This window comes from Trachymyrmex cornetzi, unplaced genomic scaffold, assembly GCF_001594075.2.
Source record: "Trachymyrmex cornetzi isolate Tcor2-1 unplaced genomic scaffold, Tcor1.1 scaffold248, whole genome shotgun sequence".
Taxonomy (NCBI): domain Eukaryota; kingdom Metazoa; phylum Arthropoda; class Insecta; order Hymenoptera; family Formicidae; genus Trachymyrmex; species Trachymyrmex cornetzi.
Genome location: NW_017297144.1, coordinates 426,487 through 444,536, shown reverse-complemented (window position 1 = coordinate 444,536; position 18,050 = coordinate 426,487). Strand labels below are relative to the sequence as shown.

The following is an 18,050-nucleotide window of genomic DNA, read 5'->3' as shown; positions in this document are numbered from 1 at the left end:
TTTGTTTTTTTATTTTCAGAATATATATTTATTAATTAAGTTTATTAATTATTTTTATGTATATGCAAATTCTTATAATTAACGCAATTATAAATATTCTTGAAAACGCATAGAGTATCAACGGAATTTGAACCTAAAATCTCTCTTTGGTAGCCTACCTATGCTAACGTTGAGCTAATCGCACGCTTGTCTGAACACTTTTAAATTTGGCATATATTGAATTTTATTTTGACATTCGTACCGATCATATATGTATGTAATAAACATGTATGTATATATAGGGTGTCTGATAACTCCTGACAACACGCGTAAGCAGGTAGAGCGGACTAAATTGATTGTGAGAACTTTTTTACAATTTTCGCAATAGTTACCAAGATATTAATTATTAAAAATCACTGAATGTTGGTTTTCAATAATTTTTCACTCAAGTATTAACTTTACGAAAAAATAGCAAGAGACAAAAATTGTTTATTTTCTTTTTATAGAACTGTGAGAATTTTTTTCAGAATTTTTTAGTACCGTATTTTCTGATGTTGGTAAAAATTATAGTTATCTTACTTCATGCGGCGTAAAATAAGGACAAATTTACAAATCATTTATGCTTATTATGACATCACATCAAGATTACGAATCCTTTCAACAAAATTCGATACATCAAAATCGACATTTGTTTACCCAAATTTTACAGTATATTTATCTTACTTTATGCGGCATGAAACAAATAAAAGTTTACAAATCATTTATGCTTTCTATAGCATCACATGATAATTGTAAATGTGCATCATTATATGATGTATTTCATTTAATTATGTATGATTAATATTTCATATAGTGATATCGAAAAAAGAATGTTATAAATATGAAGATATATTTTCATACGTATGTTTTTGTAATTCTATAACAAAAAATTTAATCATTCAAATAACCTAAATTTTATATTTACTTTAATATAAAAGTTTTTGCTTTTATAATATCATAAATGATCATAAAATTGTTCTAAATTTTCAGTAAATTAATTTGTGCATATCGTGATCATCATACAAGTCTATCTGGAGAGATATTTCTTTAAAATTAAGGTTTTTTTTCAGTGTATTATTAAACACCATATTAATTGGAAGCAGATTTTCTAACGACACATTTTATCGCCGTGTAAACAGATTATTCAATAAACAAATGAAACAAATGTAATTCTTGGACAATTTGAAAAATAATTATATCGCATTATTTTCACCATTACATGCCTGCAATATGATCGTAGTTAATAACGCTTTCGATTTATTACAAACATCGTATTAACTAAAAATCGATTTCCTAACAATATATTTCATCGAACAGAATGTCTGAAATAGAAACAAAATATAATTCCTGAATAATTATTTCGAAAAATAATTATATCACACTATTTTTTCGATGTCCGCTTATAATTAGTAATTTTTTTTCGTATAAGTATAATGCAATGTATGGCATTATGATAACAAAGTAAAAAAATACATGAAACAAAATAAAGTGAACAAGAGAAAATATAAAAAAATAAAATCTAGAAATACAAATATCTCTGAAAATAATCCATTTAGAAATATTCGCGCAAAAATTATACTTCATACAAACCTGCGCTCATCAAATATAGTGAGTGCAAAAAGTATTCGTACAAAGAAAATATTTTTTTTAAAAACTATTTTTTAAATATAAATATTATCCAGCGAGAAATGAGACATCAAATTGATGTCGAATCGATATAAATACGATGATTTCAATATCAATTTGACGTCGATTTGACGTTTAATTGATGATCATTTCTTGTTGGATAATTAACAATTTATTCGTAAAGAATAAAATAGAATATATTCGTACAAATTCCCTGTACGAATACTTTTTGCTCTCACTGTAAGTAAAAACAAAAATCTCTAAATATTATTCGTCCTTCGTAACATGTCGTTTGTGCACGTGATTATAAATGTAGAAAGCCGAGCTTGAATGGTAATTACAGAACGGACACTTGAAATGCTGTAGATAATGATCGTAGCATTCGTGCAAATGGCTCGCCATGGAAGCTACAGTTCCGAAAGAACGTCCGCAGTTATTCGAGCAAAAGAACTTTTTGCGCAATATGTGATTATGTTGCTGGAGTGGACGAATGTATTCCTGCGGGATCGGAGAAAGCCGAATGTAGCAGGGTTTAATGTCTGTAACAGAAGACTTATTATTTGTAGCAACATAGTTTATCTATATATTAATCAAAATGTACATCAATTCAAATATCTTAAGAAATAAAGATTTATACAATGAATTATACAACTTTTTTTACTAGCAATTAGCGTGCAATAAAAAAGAATATATTAAGAGACGTTTCACATTTAAAGATACACTGTTAAATCTATAATGTCAAATTTAAGGTGAGTCGCCGATGCTCCTACTCAATTCGTAACTCAACATCGTTATTTTAAATTAAAACAATGGTCATATTTGACACTGTATAGTGTCAAATTGATACGATATAATGTCAAATTTAATTATCATTTTAGTATAAAATGACGATATTTATAGTAGGAGCAAAGGCAACTCCTTCATATTAGGTTAAATTTATACATTATAGATTTAACAGTATAACTGTTTTTATAACTGCTGGTCTTCCAGCGCGCTAGAAAACTAGCAGCTATAAAAATATAATGCTGGTAAAACTACACTGTTAAATCTATAATGTATAAATTTGACATTATAGATTTAACAGTGTATCTTTAAATGTGAAACGTCTTTTAATATATTCTTTTTTATTTACATAAATAATGTTATAAAACACAAAAACATTGTAATTATGTTACCAGTAGTATTAAAAAAAAGAAAGAAAAGAAGAGATTAAAGAATATGATTAAATAGGATATTTACAACAATGAAAAAAAATAAATAATATAAGATTCCTCGATGTATTTAACAAATTGAAGACAAGAATGCATAAGGAAGTAGTTAGTATCGTACTCTGTGTGCAAATATAACAATAAAAAGTGTAATAGTTCATATCAAATGACAAATATTAATATTCGTATGCGTTTCGACTTACTTCAAGTCATTCTCAACGAAATTGAGCATATTAATTCAATCTTGTGCAAACCCATAGTACCGTGGATGGTTGGCATCAAACTTTTTATTATATTTGCGCAAAAAGTACCGTGTCGACTCCTACTTCCTTACGTATGCTTGTCTTTAATTCGTTAAATAGGAAATAAATAAAAAATGGATTTTTAACAGAGAGAGAGACATTAAGTGTTTCAGCCACTTTATAAGAACTTGCTTCTAACAATGCTGTAGTGCATAAAAATATAATATGTATAATTGTACATAAATTTGAAAAACTGTTGTTGCTTATATAGCTTTTAAAATTAATATTTTAAATATCTCTTTGTTTGTGGCTGAAAGCAGCTAGTTGTAACCCACGTAGCACTTTTAGAAGTAATATAGCAGACAATATAATATTAACGCGCGCGCTTGTAAAGTCGAAATATTTTAACTTCACTAGTGCGCCAGCTGAGAGGAGAAAGCTTACCAGCATTTTAAAATACATGATACTTTTTTACTAGTAATTAATGTACAACTGTACTAACTGTTAGTAAAAAAAAACATCATGTAAACTTTGCTTAAAAAATTAGAGAAAGTATGAGTTAGTAACTTTGAAAGACTGGTCTTAAAAAAATATTCGCTAAGATCGTAGAACAATATAGATAACTGAACACTTAAAATTTATTCAATTACATTAAATTTGCTGCATTAACTTCCACAATTATTTTAAACATACAAAAGGATACTCTTTATGCGTAATGCTTCTCTGTTGTATATTTGTTTAATATAATATCATGTTATAAGCACCATATTAAATTGAAAGCCGATTTCCTAACAACAAACATATTTTATTACATGTAAACGGATTATCCGACATACATCAATTTAAATACGTTAATAAAGGATTAGAGAGAGTATGAGTTACACTGGTAATTATAAAAAATCAGACTTCCAAAACGGATTCGCTAGAATTACAGGATAACATTACAGATAGGTAAAGGCTTAAAATTTATTCAGTTATACATCAAATTCGATACATTATCAAATTCTACATATAACACCAGGTATATTGTAAAAATAAATATATTATATAATGCATTTTACAAATAAGTAATTCCTAGAATATCCTGCGTCAGGAAACGTCAAATATAATTTTTTAATTCAGTCTATATTGATGATATCAATTACATCGCCAACGGGCAAAAATTGCTAAACAAAAATAGATGTGTAACAATAAATAGCAACTAACAGGTCGATACATATGACATAAACGACTACGTAAAATAAATAAAGCATACTGATAAAACAACAGATCAATGAATGATCGTTCATTTGATTGATATCACAACTGCTTCGAGACTTCTTGTAGCTTTGTGGATGATCTTATAAAAGGAAGGAAGGCTTGCAAAATTTGTATCGTTCATCTTGGCTGATGATCCTGTTTCGTGTTCATATCGAGAACGTAGACATTTTCGTTGGGATGTATCCTGCGTATATGGGACCTCACGTTCGACGAGTGTTTCGTACGATAAGAACAGTACGGACAGTTAAATCTCGGTAACTGGCCACACTGGAACTTGAGGTGATTATACAAATTGTTCTTGCGCGTGAACGCGTTGCCGCACTTGTGGCAGGGATAATTCCTGTTTTGCTGTGCTCCATCAGGATTGTAGACACATTGATTGGAATGCGCGTGAAATCGTTGCATGGCGACCGGTCGAACCTCTGGGAACAGAAAATTTCACAACGTAACTCGGGGCGAAAACTGAAACTTACTCGCGGGTTCCCGCATCGAAAAAAAATTAATATGCAGCAAAATGTGTTCAGCGCAGATGCACAACGTTTCGCGATCCATTTCTTCTTAGGTCATCCTTAAGATATGTCGAATAACAGATCTCTTAATTAACAGATCTAAATATAGAGATCTGTTACTTGCACAAAATCAATAAAATAAAAAAAGTAGGCTCTTTATTTTTTAGCCATTAATTTATTAATTTTTTTGATAAACTCAACTATGTAAGACTATTGACTATGCCACACATAAAAGGATATAGTGAAATTCTAAATGTGAAGTTCTGTGTGAAAGCGTTATTTATTAGTATATTACAATATTTTAGTCAGACTTACACAAAAAAAACATAAAAGACATAAAATATTCAAAAAATGCCATGTTAGTTAAAAATTCAATTTCTCATTATTACCAGAGTTGGGTAAGTTAACTTTTTTTTTAACTAAGTTAAGTTAAAGTGAACAGCCTTGAAAATTTAACTTAGTTAAGGTACAAGTTAATTTATAATGAAATTAATTAAATTAAAAGTTAAGTTAATAAAAAAAAGTAATTGAGAAAAGTTAACAGTTAAATTTGTTTTTTTTAATTCATAATTTCAGGGTTCCAGTCTTACAAATAACGAAAATGACAAATATATAATTTATTTATAAAATACTCTATATTTTATTTACATGTTTTGTTTATATATACTATTTAGTATATAAGATTCGACTATACATACTGACCTGTGGTATGACTAAAGCTTCAGACACAATACGAGAGAATAGTGATAGTAATAAGGAATAATAGATTTCAACCTATCAGAAACTACATACATCGAAATACACGGTTTCTGATAGATTGAAATCTGGGGGTCGATTGAGTAATTTGAAGTGAGGTGAAAATTACAAAAATGAGTAAATTCACTAGAATATTTATAATTTCATTGGTCAACACCTAGTAAATTTGCTCACTTTTGCAATTTTCACCTCATTTAAGTTATCGCTATTGCCGCGTATTATGTCTGAGATTTAACTTCAAAGAATTATAAATAATTAATAGTTACGGATAAAATGTAACTAAATAAAAAGTTAAAAAGTTGAGAGTCTAAAATGTAACTAAGTTAAGTTAAAATTAATTAACTTTTTAACTTTTTAACTTAACTTTTATCTTTTTAACTTAGCATTACCCAACCCTGATTATTACATATATAAAGTTTCATTCTCTTCAAATAAATTTTTGTATGTTTTCGTGTTCTATATACACAGCATAAATTCTTTTTATGACGTTATATAAAAAGAGATGATAAAATAATGCAGTTAATTAGAAAGAATCTGTATGAATGTAACACATTAAAAAACTTTGCCAAATGATCTGAAATATTTTCACATACGTACACTGAGAGAAAAGATTTTGTTATAGGAAATATAAGAAATCAAGGGAAAGCAAATGTGATATTTGTTAAAAAAAACAATCGATTTGTTACGATTGCAAATTAATTCATCAATGTAACAAATAATCAATAGTATCGCTAGCAAATAAGAGGCTCATATATATATATATATATATAAAAGTCGTAGACGGTTGTAGGGTCTGAAATCGTAAGAACTTGACTAGAACTAATTCTAGTCAAGTATTCTCCCTATATTTGACTGTGCTTGGTCGGTTTCCTACAACTTAAGACTCCACGATCACCTACGAATTCTATGTAAACGAGCTAAAGTCTATCCAAAAGATAGGTTAGATTCTATATAGTTTGTTTCTGTTACTAATAATTGGTTGATATAGCAGACTAGCAGCAATCACAACAACATAATTTGTTGTTACATATTTACCGATCACCGGTTAAAGGTACTGGTGGCTTGCTAAATTAACGAAATCCTTTCTCTCAGTGTATAATAAGTATGCTCTTTACATTTTTAAACTCTGAACGCTTTATTGTAATCGCGTACAAAATGCGCAACAGACAAAAAGAAATAAATATGTAATTAGACGTAGTGTAAAGAAGAAAAAACAGTCAATCATTCGGAAATACATTTTAAAAGTTGTATTTTATAGAAGCAACGTCAGGCGTCGTCGCATAAACGACTCAAATAAATAACAAACACATCGACGATAAATGGACTTCAGACTTGGAAAAGATTTAAAAGAATTGCGGAATATCAGTCTTGTGTATATCCACTACGTAGACCCTGTTGCCAGGATGTATACGGCGTACGTGGGCACGCACGTTTGACGGATGCTTCGTCCTGTAGGCGCAGTAGGGACAATTGTACCTCGGCGGCTGACCGCATTCAATCCTCCAGTGATATTGAAGATTGTGCTTCATGCTGAACACGCTGTTGCAATTGCCACAGGGAAACGATTTCGCATTTTGTTCGCGTGATGAGGTGATGCTCTTGTTCGTGACCAACCGATTATAGTCTTTCCGCCACGTGCGTGTCTGCACTGACTCGGATGCTGCAAAAAAAAAACACAGAACGTCTTCGTCATCCAGAGCCCGTGATGATTATAGCTAAATCACTATTTTGCCTTTATATCCATTTCAGTCGTCGAGAGAAAAAGAAAGAAAGAAAGAAAGAAAGAAAGAAAGATAGTGAGATAGAGAAGGACTGACAGCAGTCTTCTCGAGTGCTTGTAAACGATCAACAAAATAAACGTTAAATCTCTTGTTAGATCACTAATCGTGCGATAAGTATCCAACGCACTCGGTTCGCCACATTAACGACACAGACAGAACATGGGTCCTCCACCGGGAGGAAGAATACATCACGAGAGAGGCAATACTTTCAAAACTACCGTGACTCGATTGAAGACGATGTCTTTTATTCTGAAGAAAGTCCACGTCGCTGCACTGACGAGTCGTTCACGAGACGGACGTCGACTCGCCACGTTGCTGCCAGCTGAGAATGTCAATGACGTAGACCTCATGGTCGGGGTGTTTTCTGCGCACGTGGGCCCGCACGTTTGATGTATGCTTCGTACGGAAGGGACAGTACGGGCAGTTGAATCGCGGCGATTGGCCGCACGCAAACTTGAGATGATGCTGGAGATTGTAACGCCAATTGAAGGATCCACCGCATCTCGGGCAGTAAAACACCTGCTTGCAAGTCTGCCGTTGGGTCTTATGGACTGATCGATTCATGCCGCATCTGCGTCGCGCATTCCTCGAAGAATACTTGCCTTCTGAAAAATGCAGACGTCCTATTGATTAGTCGCGTTAATCATCAGTTAACATTTATAACGCGAATGGATGACGAATTATTACAAAAGAATAATTCGATACGAACGAAGGCACAGGGGTTTAATAGATAAACAGTGACGCGAAAATATCAATACTTAGCCGCTTATTTAAGAATAACAACAGAAAAGATCGAAAAGATAAGTTAAAATCTATCAAGAATATTTAAATTAATTGCGAAGTAAAGTCGATATAAATTACTAATTTTACGAACGCATAATCGCTCGCTTATATTTATTGTAGCATAATAAATAATAAAAAGTACAAAAAAAATAGTACAAAATAACGCAGTAGATTATAAAAGATCTATATATATATATACATTGAGAAACTAGAGTATTTATAAATTATCGGATTATCTATCAATTCTTTTATATATAAATATAATAAGATATAAATATTTATATAGATTATATTGTATATCACTAAATATATAAATACGCTTGTTCATAACAATTGCGGCATAAGAATATTGCTTTATCAATATTAAAAATGATGAAACGCGGAATTCTCATCGCAATTTCATTATATGGAAGACAATAAAAAATAAATTCATCATGACTATTTACATTGTATAAATAAATATATGTTAAAATTGAAGCGTCGTACAGAATATAATACGCAATTTTACATCTTAAAAATATATACGTATATTTAATTAAAATTGACTTCTGATTAATTCATGAATTCTTCACTAAAATTACAAGAATGGAATATCTTTTTTCTACAAAAAAGTTATGAAATGTTCTATTTCGAAAGTAATTCATTCATATTTTTTCACGAGAGCATTTCTAAATATCCAAATTTTGAGCAATAATAAATCTATATTTTTAATTTCAAGTAATATTTGTTTTAACACAAAAGTTTAAATATATACAATATCCAAATTTCAATACATTACAAGTTCAATTAAATTTTTGCTGTAGAGAAATGTTTAATTTATTATCATTATTTTCCATTTGTTCTTCTGAAATCAAATGATTACATCGTTGAAAGATTTGTATTAAATTCAACACATTTTACGTGTTCAAACGGTCCACTCCAATTTGTATTGATTTAACACCAGATGAATACTAGAAGATATATACATATATATATATATAAATTAACACGTATTTTACTCATTCATCTTAGAATTAACACATTACTTTTATGTTATTCGTTTTAATTCTTTTATAATAAACGTATTTCAAATTTATCAAAAGAAAGCTTATGTAACCATTTCAGAAGAATAAATAGAAAACAATAAAACAATGAAAATAAATTTTGTATTATAACTAATCGGAATGAAAGATAAAATCACGTCCCTTTAGGATTATGTGCAAGAAGTGAATGTAGAGTCCCTTCCCGTCAAAAAGAAAAAAACTCTACGCCTGCATTAAACCTTGATCTTATATTACGAGCCTACTTTGCACACGTCGATGGCATATACTTTATTGCCAGGATGTTTTCTGCGCACGTGTGCACGAACGTTCGATACGTGTTTCGTGCGATAAGTGCAGTAAGGACAATTAAACCGCGGCGATTGGCCGCACTCGAATTTCGCATGATAATAAAGATTATTCTTGCGACTGAAGACACTCGGACACTTAGGACAGGGGAACTTCGGCCTTTCGGCTAAGAAATTGCTGTCGATGATGATTGGGCGGTACGTCGGTTGTTCCTTTGTCGCAACGGACACAAATTCATGTCCGTAGATCATTGGCAGAATACAATCTGAAACAGAAGCGAGAGGAACGTCACGTCAGAAAACGTTGCCGGCTTGCAAAGACCTCGATGCGATTCGGTAATCTGCGCCGAACTCTGCAAAATCGCCGAGACGTCGAGGCCGAGCTTAAGATTGGAAAATTTTCAGCGCTCCATTTCGCGTAGGACTCTAGCAATTACTTTAATTTTGTAGAGCAACTTTTTCTTTAAATACAGTATTAATATAAACAATTATAAGTCATCGTTAATTATTTCATTTTGAAAGCTGCACATTCGATGCTTTCCAATCTCATTGGTTCATATGTACAGTGCGTTGCACGAATACCTGGGGTTCGATTTTAGAAGTCTATGTTTCGTTCTTAGTTATTTTTACGTTCACGACTGATACGACCGGATGTTGCATCATGAATATATCGTAGATTAGTAAATTGTGTTTTGACAGCCGACCGACGTAACCTCAGTTTTGATCAGTGAAATTTCTAAAATATTCAATAAACCACTGCTCGTCACAAACACTGCATTGTTAACTATCTTTTCGCTTATATTTTATTATCTGTGTAAGAAAAATGGACCACAAAGTATATTTTCTTATTGGCAAGTGTAAAAACAATTATACTTCTTCAAAACTACAACTTATCTGATGTATTAAAGGCTTCGATCTCCGACTCCTTTCAATTAAGTTTTGGAATATTTCAAAAATTTCACTGATCACAAAACTGAGGTTACGTCGGTCGGCTGTCAAAACAAAATTTACTAACACTACGATATATTTATGATCGCTGATACAACATCCGGTCATCAGTCGCGAACGTAAAAATAACTAAGAACGAAACATAGACTTATAAAATCGAACCCCAGGCATTCGTGCAACGCACTGTACGTAGACCGTGAAGATAAATACGTATATGTGCAAAGTTAAGAAGACAGAAGAATTTTAGATAGGAAGGAATGCATTATTAAAATTTAATAATATTTTATTTGCTACATACAACATATATAGTTCCGCAACTGCATAGAATAAAAACAAAGTTTCGTTGAATGAACCAGTCATGGTTTTACAAATGTATGGTAAAAAGTATAAGTAGTAATATTAATCTAAAAATTAATAAGCTTAAATTCTCTTCTAAATAAAATTAGCAATAAATAATATAAATCATTAAATAATGATTAAAAGAAATGTATACCTTAATATAATAATACTGAACTATCACAAATAATTTGGCTCGTAAACTTATATACAATTTGAGATATGTATCTATGTATATAAATCTCAACGAGATTTTTAAGCTACACGTGCAATTTAGAAGCCTTATGCACATTTTGTGAGCTTAATTATTTAATCATTATACTATCATATTTCTGATTAAACACCATTTTACATTTTTTTTATTTTTATATAAAACTTTTGTTTTTGTAAGGCTTTTATTTTTATGAGATATAGCTTTATAGAAATAAAAACAACGGCAATTATTTCAGTATTATTGAACAACAAATTCGTAACTGATTTTTAATGTACATAAATTATTTGTAATGACAAACAATAAAATAATACTGCACTGATATATTAACGATATTTACATTAAAAAATGTTATGCTAAATAACATTTTCTCGTACAGAAAATCCTTTTGTAGATAGTAAAATTTCTCAAAATTTTCGCATACAATCGAAAATTTTCTCCGACTTGTTCCACAGTTAACAACAGTAACCGTCGCATATAAAAACGATTAATAATAGTTTGCTATATTTCCTAACAGAGATGTTTGCAATTATTTACAAATTCGCTATTAATTAATGTTCACGTGTAAATCGCTGCGACCATAATGAGAAAACACACTGACCCTCCGTTATATACCGTCCTTAAATAGTGACAGTCACAAATAATTGTATCGAGACACAAATGGAATACGCACAATCCACAACTATCTTCCGTCTTCGCAGTTCAATTCTTCAGGTCGACTAAACGAAGTGAAAGTAGTCGGACGGACGTCGAGCGTGCCCTGTATCCCTGGAAAAAAAAACAGATATATCCTTGTTCATACGATATAGTCTGCCCTCGCGCATTTTACGGTATTCTTCGTGTAATCGCGAACAATACCGAATGAAAAACAAAAAGAAGTAAGATCTTCAGAATTTCTACCATTCTTCCCAGTTGCGTCGCTTCGACGAGTGGAGCATCTTCGCATGATGTTCGGCGTCGTGTTTCATGGTGCAATCCGATATTTTTGGTCTTCACGAATTGTTGTTCTTCGGGGCAAAGGATGACGCCGATTTGTCGGGTGGACGCGCCTGATCTCAAGGGTCGCGTTTCTGCAACTTGCCCAGGTCGATCGCATACACGAGCTGAGCGGGATGGCATTTCTTCACGTGTCGACGCGCATTCGAGACGTGCCCAGCGCGATAGACACAATATGGGCAGCTGAATCGCGGCTCCTGGCCGCACTCATTTCTCTGATGGTAGGTCAGACCGCCCTTGCGACTGAAAGCGCTGCTGCATTTTGTGCAGGGAAACTTCTTGGCCACGTCCTTGCTCTTGATCGTCCGCATCGCTGTTGTTGCCGTGGTCATCATCGACGACGGGTACGAATGGAGAACGTAGCTCCGCGTATTATCAGGTGGTATTGTGGCTAACGTACAGAAACTCAAGCCTGAAACACAAAAAAGACGCGTCGCTCGCGTCAAAGCTCCTCGCTTATATCGCCACACGACATGTCCGACATAAAAAAAAAACCGATAGCAGGATGGGAAAGTGGAAACGATCAGAGTTTGTGCATATCAAACCTTCTTCAATCACAATTAGTCATAACGGTGATAAGCGAGGGTGTTGTCTTCATGCGCAAAGACATTGTTGATGATTGGACGGAGGAGAGACGATCGGGAACGCTATATTCTTCCTGGAGAAGTAATAAGAGCAAGCGACAATAATCGAAATGACATGAATATACTTCACTGTGGCTTTATTCTGAAGAACGACGGATGGATATACGTATATCGCGTCCGTGTGGCGAAACTACGAAAAAAACATAGAAATTAAGGACTATCGATGAATTAACAAATGTGTGTTATTCTATATCAGATCTGACATTCTATTAGCTAATTTTAGACGTTACACATGAAAGAGTCTTGTGGTTTGACAGACAACAAAATTTTTCGATATCTTCGGTGACGGCGTTAGAAGAACTAGACGTAGATCACGTCGACTTCGGAGCCGTTATGCTTCCTGCGTACATGGGCGCGAATGTTGGATGATTTCTTCGAAGTATATAGACAATAAGGACAGCGAAATCGCGGCAGCTTCCCGCATTCATACTTCAAGTGCGAATAAAGATTGTTCTTGCGACTGAAGATGCTCGAACATTGTGGACAGGGAAATCTATCTGGAGATTGGATCTTCATGCTGGATGGCATCTTGAAGCCGCCCAGGTGTACCAGATGTATATCTGCAAGAAAATGTTCGGAACTTGTCAGAGTTTACAAGAGAAACTCGCTGTCGGTCGGTAGATAATAGACTAAGAGAAAGAGATATTGAAAAAACAAGGAAAATCACAGCTATTGATTATACCGAAATATTGCAATGTGAGTCGCAGACAAGTTTGGTATCCAAGTTGAATTAATCTTCCTGTGATGCGCTTAATAAAATCCACACATACGTAAATACGATTTAATTCACAATCTACATATTTATATATAATCATCAAAATTATGTGATAAAGGTTACACAAAAGTTATATAATCTTTCTTCAATTATATCTCGTCCGATTCAGCAAGTTAATGTAAAATTCATATTATTTCATAAGTAATCTTGCATGAACATTTGAGATTAAATGCAACTCGCATTCAGGTCGATCACGTAAACTTCGCAACCGGAATGAAGTCCGCGAATGTGAGCACGAACATTCGAGGTTTTCTTCGAGCGGTAGAGACAGTGCGGGCACTTGAACCTCGGCAACTGGCCGCACTCGTATTTGAGGTGCTTGTTGAGATTGTTCTTCCGGTTGAAGACGCTGTCGCAGTTCGGGCAAGGAAACCTGGCTTCGTGCCGTATCGCGTACAACCCGGACGTATCTTGACCGAAGAACGGCTGGTCGAAGGGAAAGATCTTGTCTGCAAGCAGAAGAGAGGAGTGCAAGACGCGACGAACAGTCAATACGTGATGCGTTCTCACCCAACCGATGATTAAGAACAAGGCTAAAGGAAGATTAAAGAGATTAAAGAAGATTAAAGTAGAGAAGTTATATTTCTATCGTTATAAAAACGCGGAGGAATTCACTTGAAACATCTGTCTGTCGTTACGATTGTTATTTCAATGGAGAAAGTTATCAGCCCTAAGTAACTTTGCATCATTTGATAGCGGATAATGGCGCTGAAACGGTACCCAAAAGGAGTGCGCCTCGCGGAACAGATTTCACTTCTTCAGGTCGATCGACCAGACTACCTCGCCGCTATGCTTACGGCGCACGTGCTTGTAAAGATTCGATATCAGTTTCGACCGATGATCACAGTAAGGACATTGAAATCTCGGTGACTGGCCGCACTCGTAAATCTGATGTTCCCGTAAACCTTGCCGTCTCAAGTACACGCCCGTACAATTTGGACAGGAATACTTCTGAATACTTGCCCTCTCATCAGACCTGAAAACTAAAAGTACAAGTCTTGTTAGAGGATGATAACACCCGCGTTATCACCCGATATCAAGAGAGATTGAACGAGAGCAGCTTGACTTCCACCGACAAGTACCGAAACAAGGACACATTGCATATTTATGACTGAGAATAGAGTGACTGGCGAGAAAACTCGGGTTCCTCAATTTGAGAGCTTAATCCTTCCGCTGAGGAATATTTCAGTGCAAAACACACATTGTAGACGGTAGACTCTCAGCAGCGATCGACGCTATAGAGCGACCACAGTGACTTTCAACGCACATCTTTTAGAAAATATTTAGAAAACATTGAATTGTTTTATAATTCAATGTTTTCTAAATATTTTCTAAAAAAAAAATGTTCTAATCGATTTCTATTTTTCATTCAAATTTGTAGTATAAATGTTAACCTAAATTATAATAAAACAAAACATAAACAATATTTAGGTACTAAATAGTCGAAATATAAAGTACCGAGTGCCTGTAGGCACCAACAACAATGAAAAGGTTAATTAAGCTCACATAAAAAAGACAATATGTTATATATAATAATCAATAAATCTAAAAATTAAAAATTTTAAAGACATCACAGATGATTGGCAGGAAAAATGACGACCTCAAATCATTTGGAAAATCTTCATCTAATTTCAGTCCATGAAAGGACGAGCTATAGAGACAAAACTGATTAATGGATAAGGATTGTGATTTGTTGATTGATTCGGATAATCAATATCAATGACACACTAAAGCTTGCTCAGGATTATGCGGAATTCAGAATAAAATATCGTATTTATTATTGCAACGTTTAACGAATAACATGTATGTCATATCGGATATTGGACGGATGAGTGATATCTTGGACGTAAACGACGCGGTCCTTGTGTCTCCTCCGTATATGCTGCTGCACATTGGACGTCTTCTTCGAGACGAGGTCGCAGTAGGGACACTTAAACCGAGGCGGCTGGCCGCATTCGTATTTTAAGTGCGTCGTCAGGCTGCCCTTCGTGCTATACACGCTCGTACAATTCATGCAGGGAAATCGCACGCTTCTGTTAGATTTTTGAGAGCCGTCTCTTGTCAATTCGAAGGATGCACAGATACCTGAAAATAAAAGCCAGCGTCAGAAGATTTTGTGATGTTAAAATTTCTTTCTCTCTCGTCATTATCATCGCCATCTCTCCGAGATTCAACAGCCGCTAGATTAGGACGGATAAATGCCACAATTAAGAACAAAGAGAAAGTAAAATATTTTGTGTAATTATAAAATTCTATTCAATAATTTACTACTATACTTTCCACAACTAATTAGATTAACTCTCATATCATTTTTGCATTTGTCATAACAGTTATCATCACGTTACGATTTCATCTGCTCCCCAGATTTACGTATAAGTCTTCAATTTTAATTACAGGCGATCATATTATTACAATAATATAAATGATAATAAAGATTACGATGAAAAAAATGTTTTCGAAAATGAATAAATTTTAGAATGCAAAAACGCATTGGCAGCATTATATTTGCATTATATATTGCAGAAGTATATATATATATATATAAATAAAAGTATTATTATTAAATCGATGATTTTGTGAGATTGTTATTTCAGTTCATGATTGTGTTTCAAGTGAATTGCGACAAATCGAATCGGTGCACAATCGAGAGAACTGATAATTGTATTTATATATTCAAGTAACAAAAGTACAGGACTCTCAGTATAAATGATCATTGTTAAGAATTTTACGAAAATTAACTTTTTATTGAAACTTGATAGACAAATTTACTTATTTGATCAATATTAAATCAAATGATTAAGACAATTATATTTGAGTTTATTAATACAAGAGAAAGATATATGTTAATTAGATCTTAACATATTATTCTAAACGCAACTTCTAACAATATAAAATCAAAATGTATCAGTACAAATCTCGCAAATATTGAATGAAAATTTTACATGAAAACGCAGTCGTAAATATTTTATTACATACTTATCTGTAACAGTTTTATACCATTGTTGCAAGGCCTCACAACCACACTCGTCACACACACATCCGACTGGTACCATGATCCGCAAGGAAAAGGGCCGAGCATCAACGATGTTCAATTTCTAAAACTTAATTATCTAAAAATAGTGCCATCTATCGATAAATCGCTTTATGAATCTAGTTCACACCGTCCATCGTAAATCAGCTACAGATGTAAATTACCACTTTTTCAACAATAATAAGTAGAGAGTTTAAAGAGCGAGTGAGAGTCAGATTATAAACGTATTTTGTTTTTTAAGTAATATCGAATATATTACTTATTAAGAATGCATAATTATACAAAAATTAAAAAATAAAAAGAAACAAACAAATAATTAAATTATGCTTACGAATGAATACTTAATTAAAAGAAATCGCATATGCCAAATATAATTACACATGACATGTTCTGGCTGCAGAGTTGAGCTTTTTTCAGATGTACAATATAATGTAAAACGCAATGAAAACGTAGTAACGAAGAATGTGTAAAATCCACATGGGTATTATCCAGGTCGAATAAAAATTGCTCATAAACGGCTGTTCGGCCGTATGGAGAAAACAGCTAGAGATTCTAGGCATACATTATGGATCTTATAACAATGATAATTTAATTAAAGCAATCATTGTTCTCCTGATACAGCAACTAACCGATTTGTATATTAACATATAGATATTACTAAGCACTAAGATCCGCTTTGATAAAAAATGATATTTCTCCTGTTTTTTTATAGATATAAAATTTATTATGCAATTACAGTATTCATTAATCCATGTCAGGACGTAAATAACAGATGTCCTGGACGTAGACTTCGTAACCCTTGTGCTTTAAGCGAATGTGCCTTAGTATATTCGACGTTTTTTTCGAAATTAGCTCGCAATAAGGGCACTTAAATCGAGGCGATTGGCCGCATTCGTATTTCAAATGTTTAAGAAGGCTTCTCTTATGTTTGAACGTGCTTGAACAATTAGTGCAGGGATGCTTTGGCTTCACTTTCAAACGACGCCTAATCTTCTGCCTAGGTTCAATCCCTAATATCGAAGGCGTGGATACTGTCATTCCTGAAAAGCACCATATATCAATTAATATCGTGCATTTTACACAATATAGTTGTGCAAAAAACATGCAAAACAATGAAAATCGATTATTTAAAAAACTTGTAGGATGAAGACATCTTGTAGGAGAAACTGTTTCAACTTTAATTTACAGCTGCTCAATTTTAACTTAGATATAAAGAAAGCATGTCTTTATAGTTATTAGAAAGTTAAATTTCTAGAAATAAAGAAAAACTTTGGAGATTCTCAAGAAATATTATGGGTTGAACACGCGTATGTAAAAAAGAAATTTTATTTCAAACATTTTGGTATAACAAATTTTAAAGTATTAATATAAGTACATACATAAATATTTTCATATATAAATAACAAAAGAAATATTCGCAACTAAAACTCTTGATGCAATTATCGTTGGAAATTGCGCAAATAAATTTAATAGAACATTAGTTTAAATATTACAAATTATTAATAAATATCACATAATACGATTGCCTGTGATATGTCGTATATTAACCCTTCCATGGACCACAAGAAACCAGCTTCCATTCGTGTCGTGTTAATGATG

General features: G+C 32.9%; 2 protein-coding genes across 15 annotated transcripts in view; both read right to left on the bottom strand.

Moving 5' to 3' along the window:
- LOC108761337 (longitudinals lacking protein) overlaps nt 1-18,050 on the bottom strand; it is a 236,588-nt gene that overhangs the window by 162,389 nt on the left and 56,149 nt on the right. Inside the window, exons 7-8 of one of the 14 annotated variants that reach the window (XR_001940116.1) lie at nt 11,906-12,413; nt 11,544-11,773 (exon numbers count right to left, since the gene is read on the bottom strand). The exons of 12 other annotated variants lie outside the window; for them this stretch is intronic. Coding sequence is in view for 1 of the 2 variants with exons in the window: in XM_018507805.1 (XP_018363307.1) it covers nt 12,061-12,413 (353 nt within the window). In the remaining variant the exon portion in view is untranslated. Of the gene's footprint in view, nt 1-11,543; nt 11,774-11,890; nt 12,414-18,050 lie in introns of those variants that run through there. One more of the 14 variants, XM_018507805.1, reaches the window with a different exon arrangement.
- LOC108761348 (zinc finger X-chromosomal protein) lies at nt 4,430-7,113 on the bottom strand. The gene is made up of 2 exons (XM_018507819.1): nt 7,050-7,113; nt 4,430-4,776 (listed from the first exon to the last, which is right to left on the bottom strand). Exons 1-2 carry the CDS (start codon nt 7,111-7,113, stop codon nt 4,472-4,474), a joined length of 369 nt encoding a protein of 122 aa, XP_018363321.1. The 3' UTR covers nt 4,430-4,471.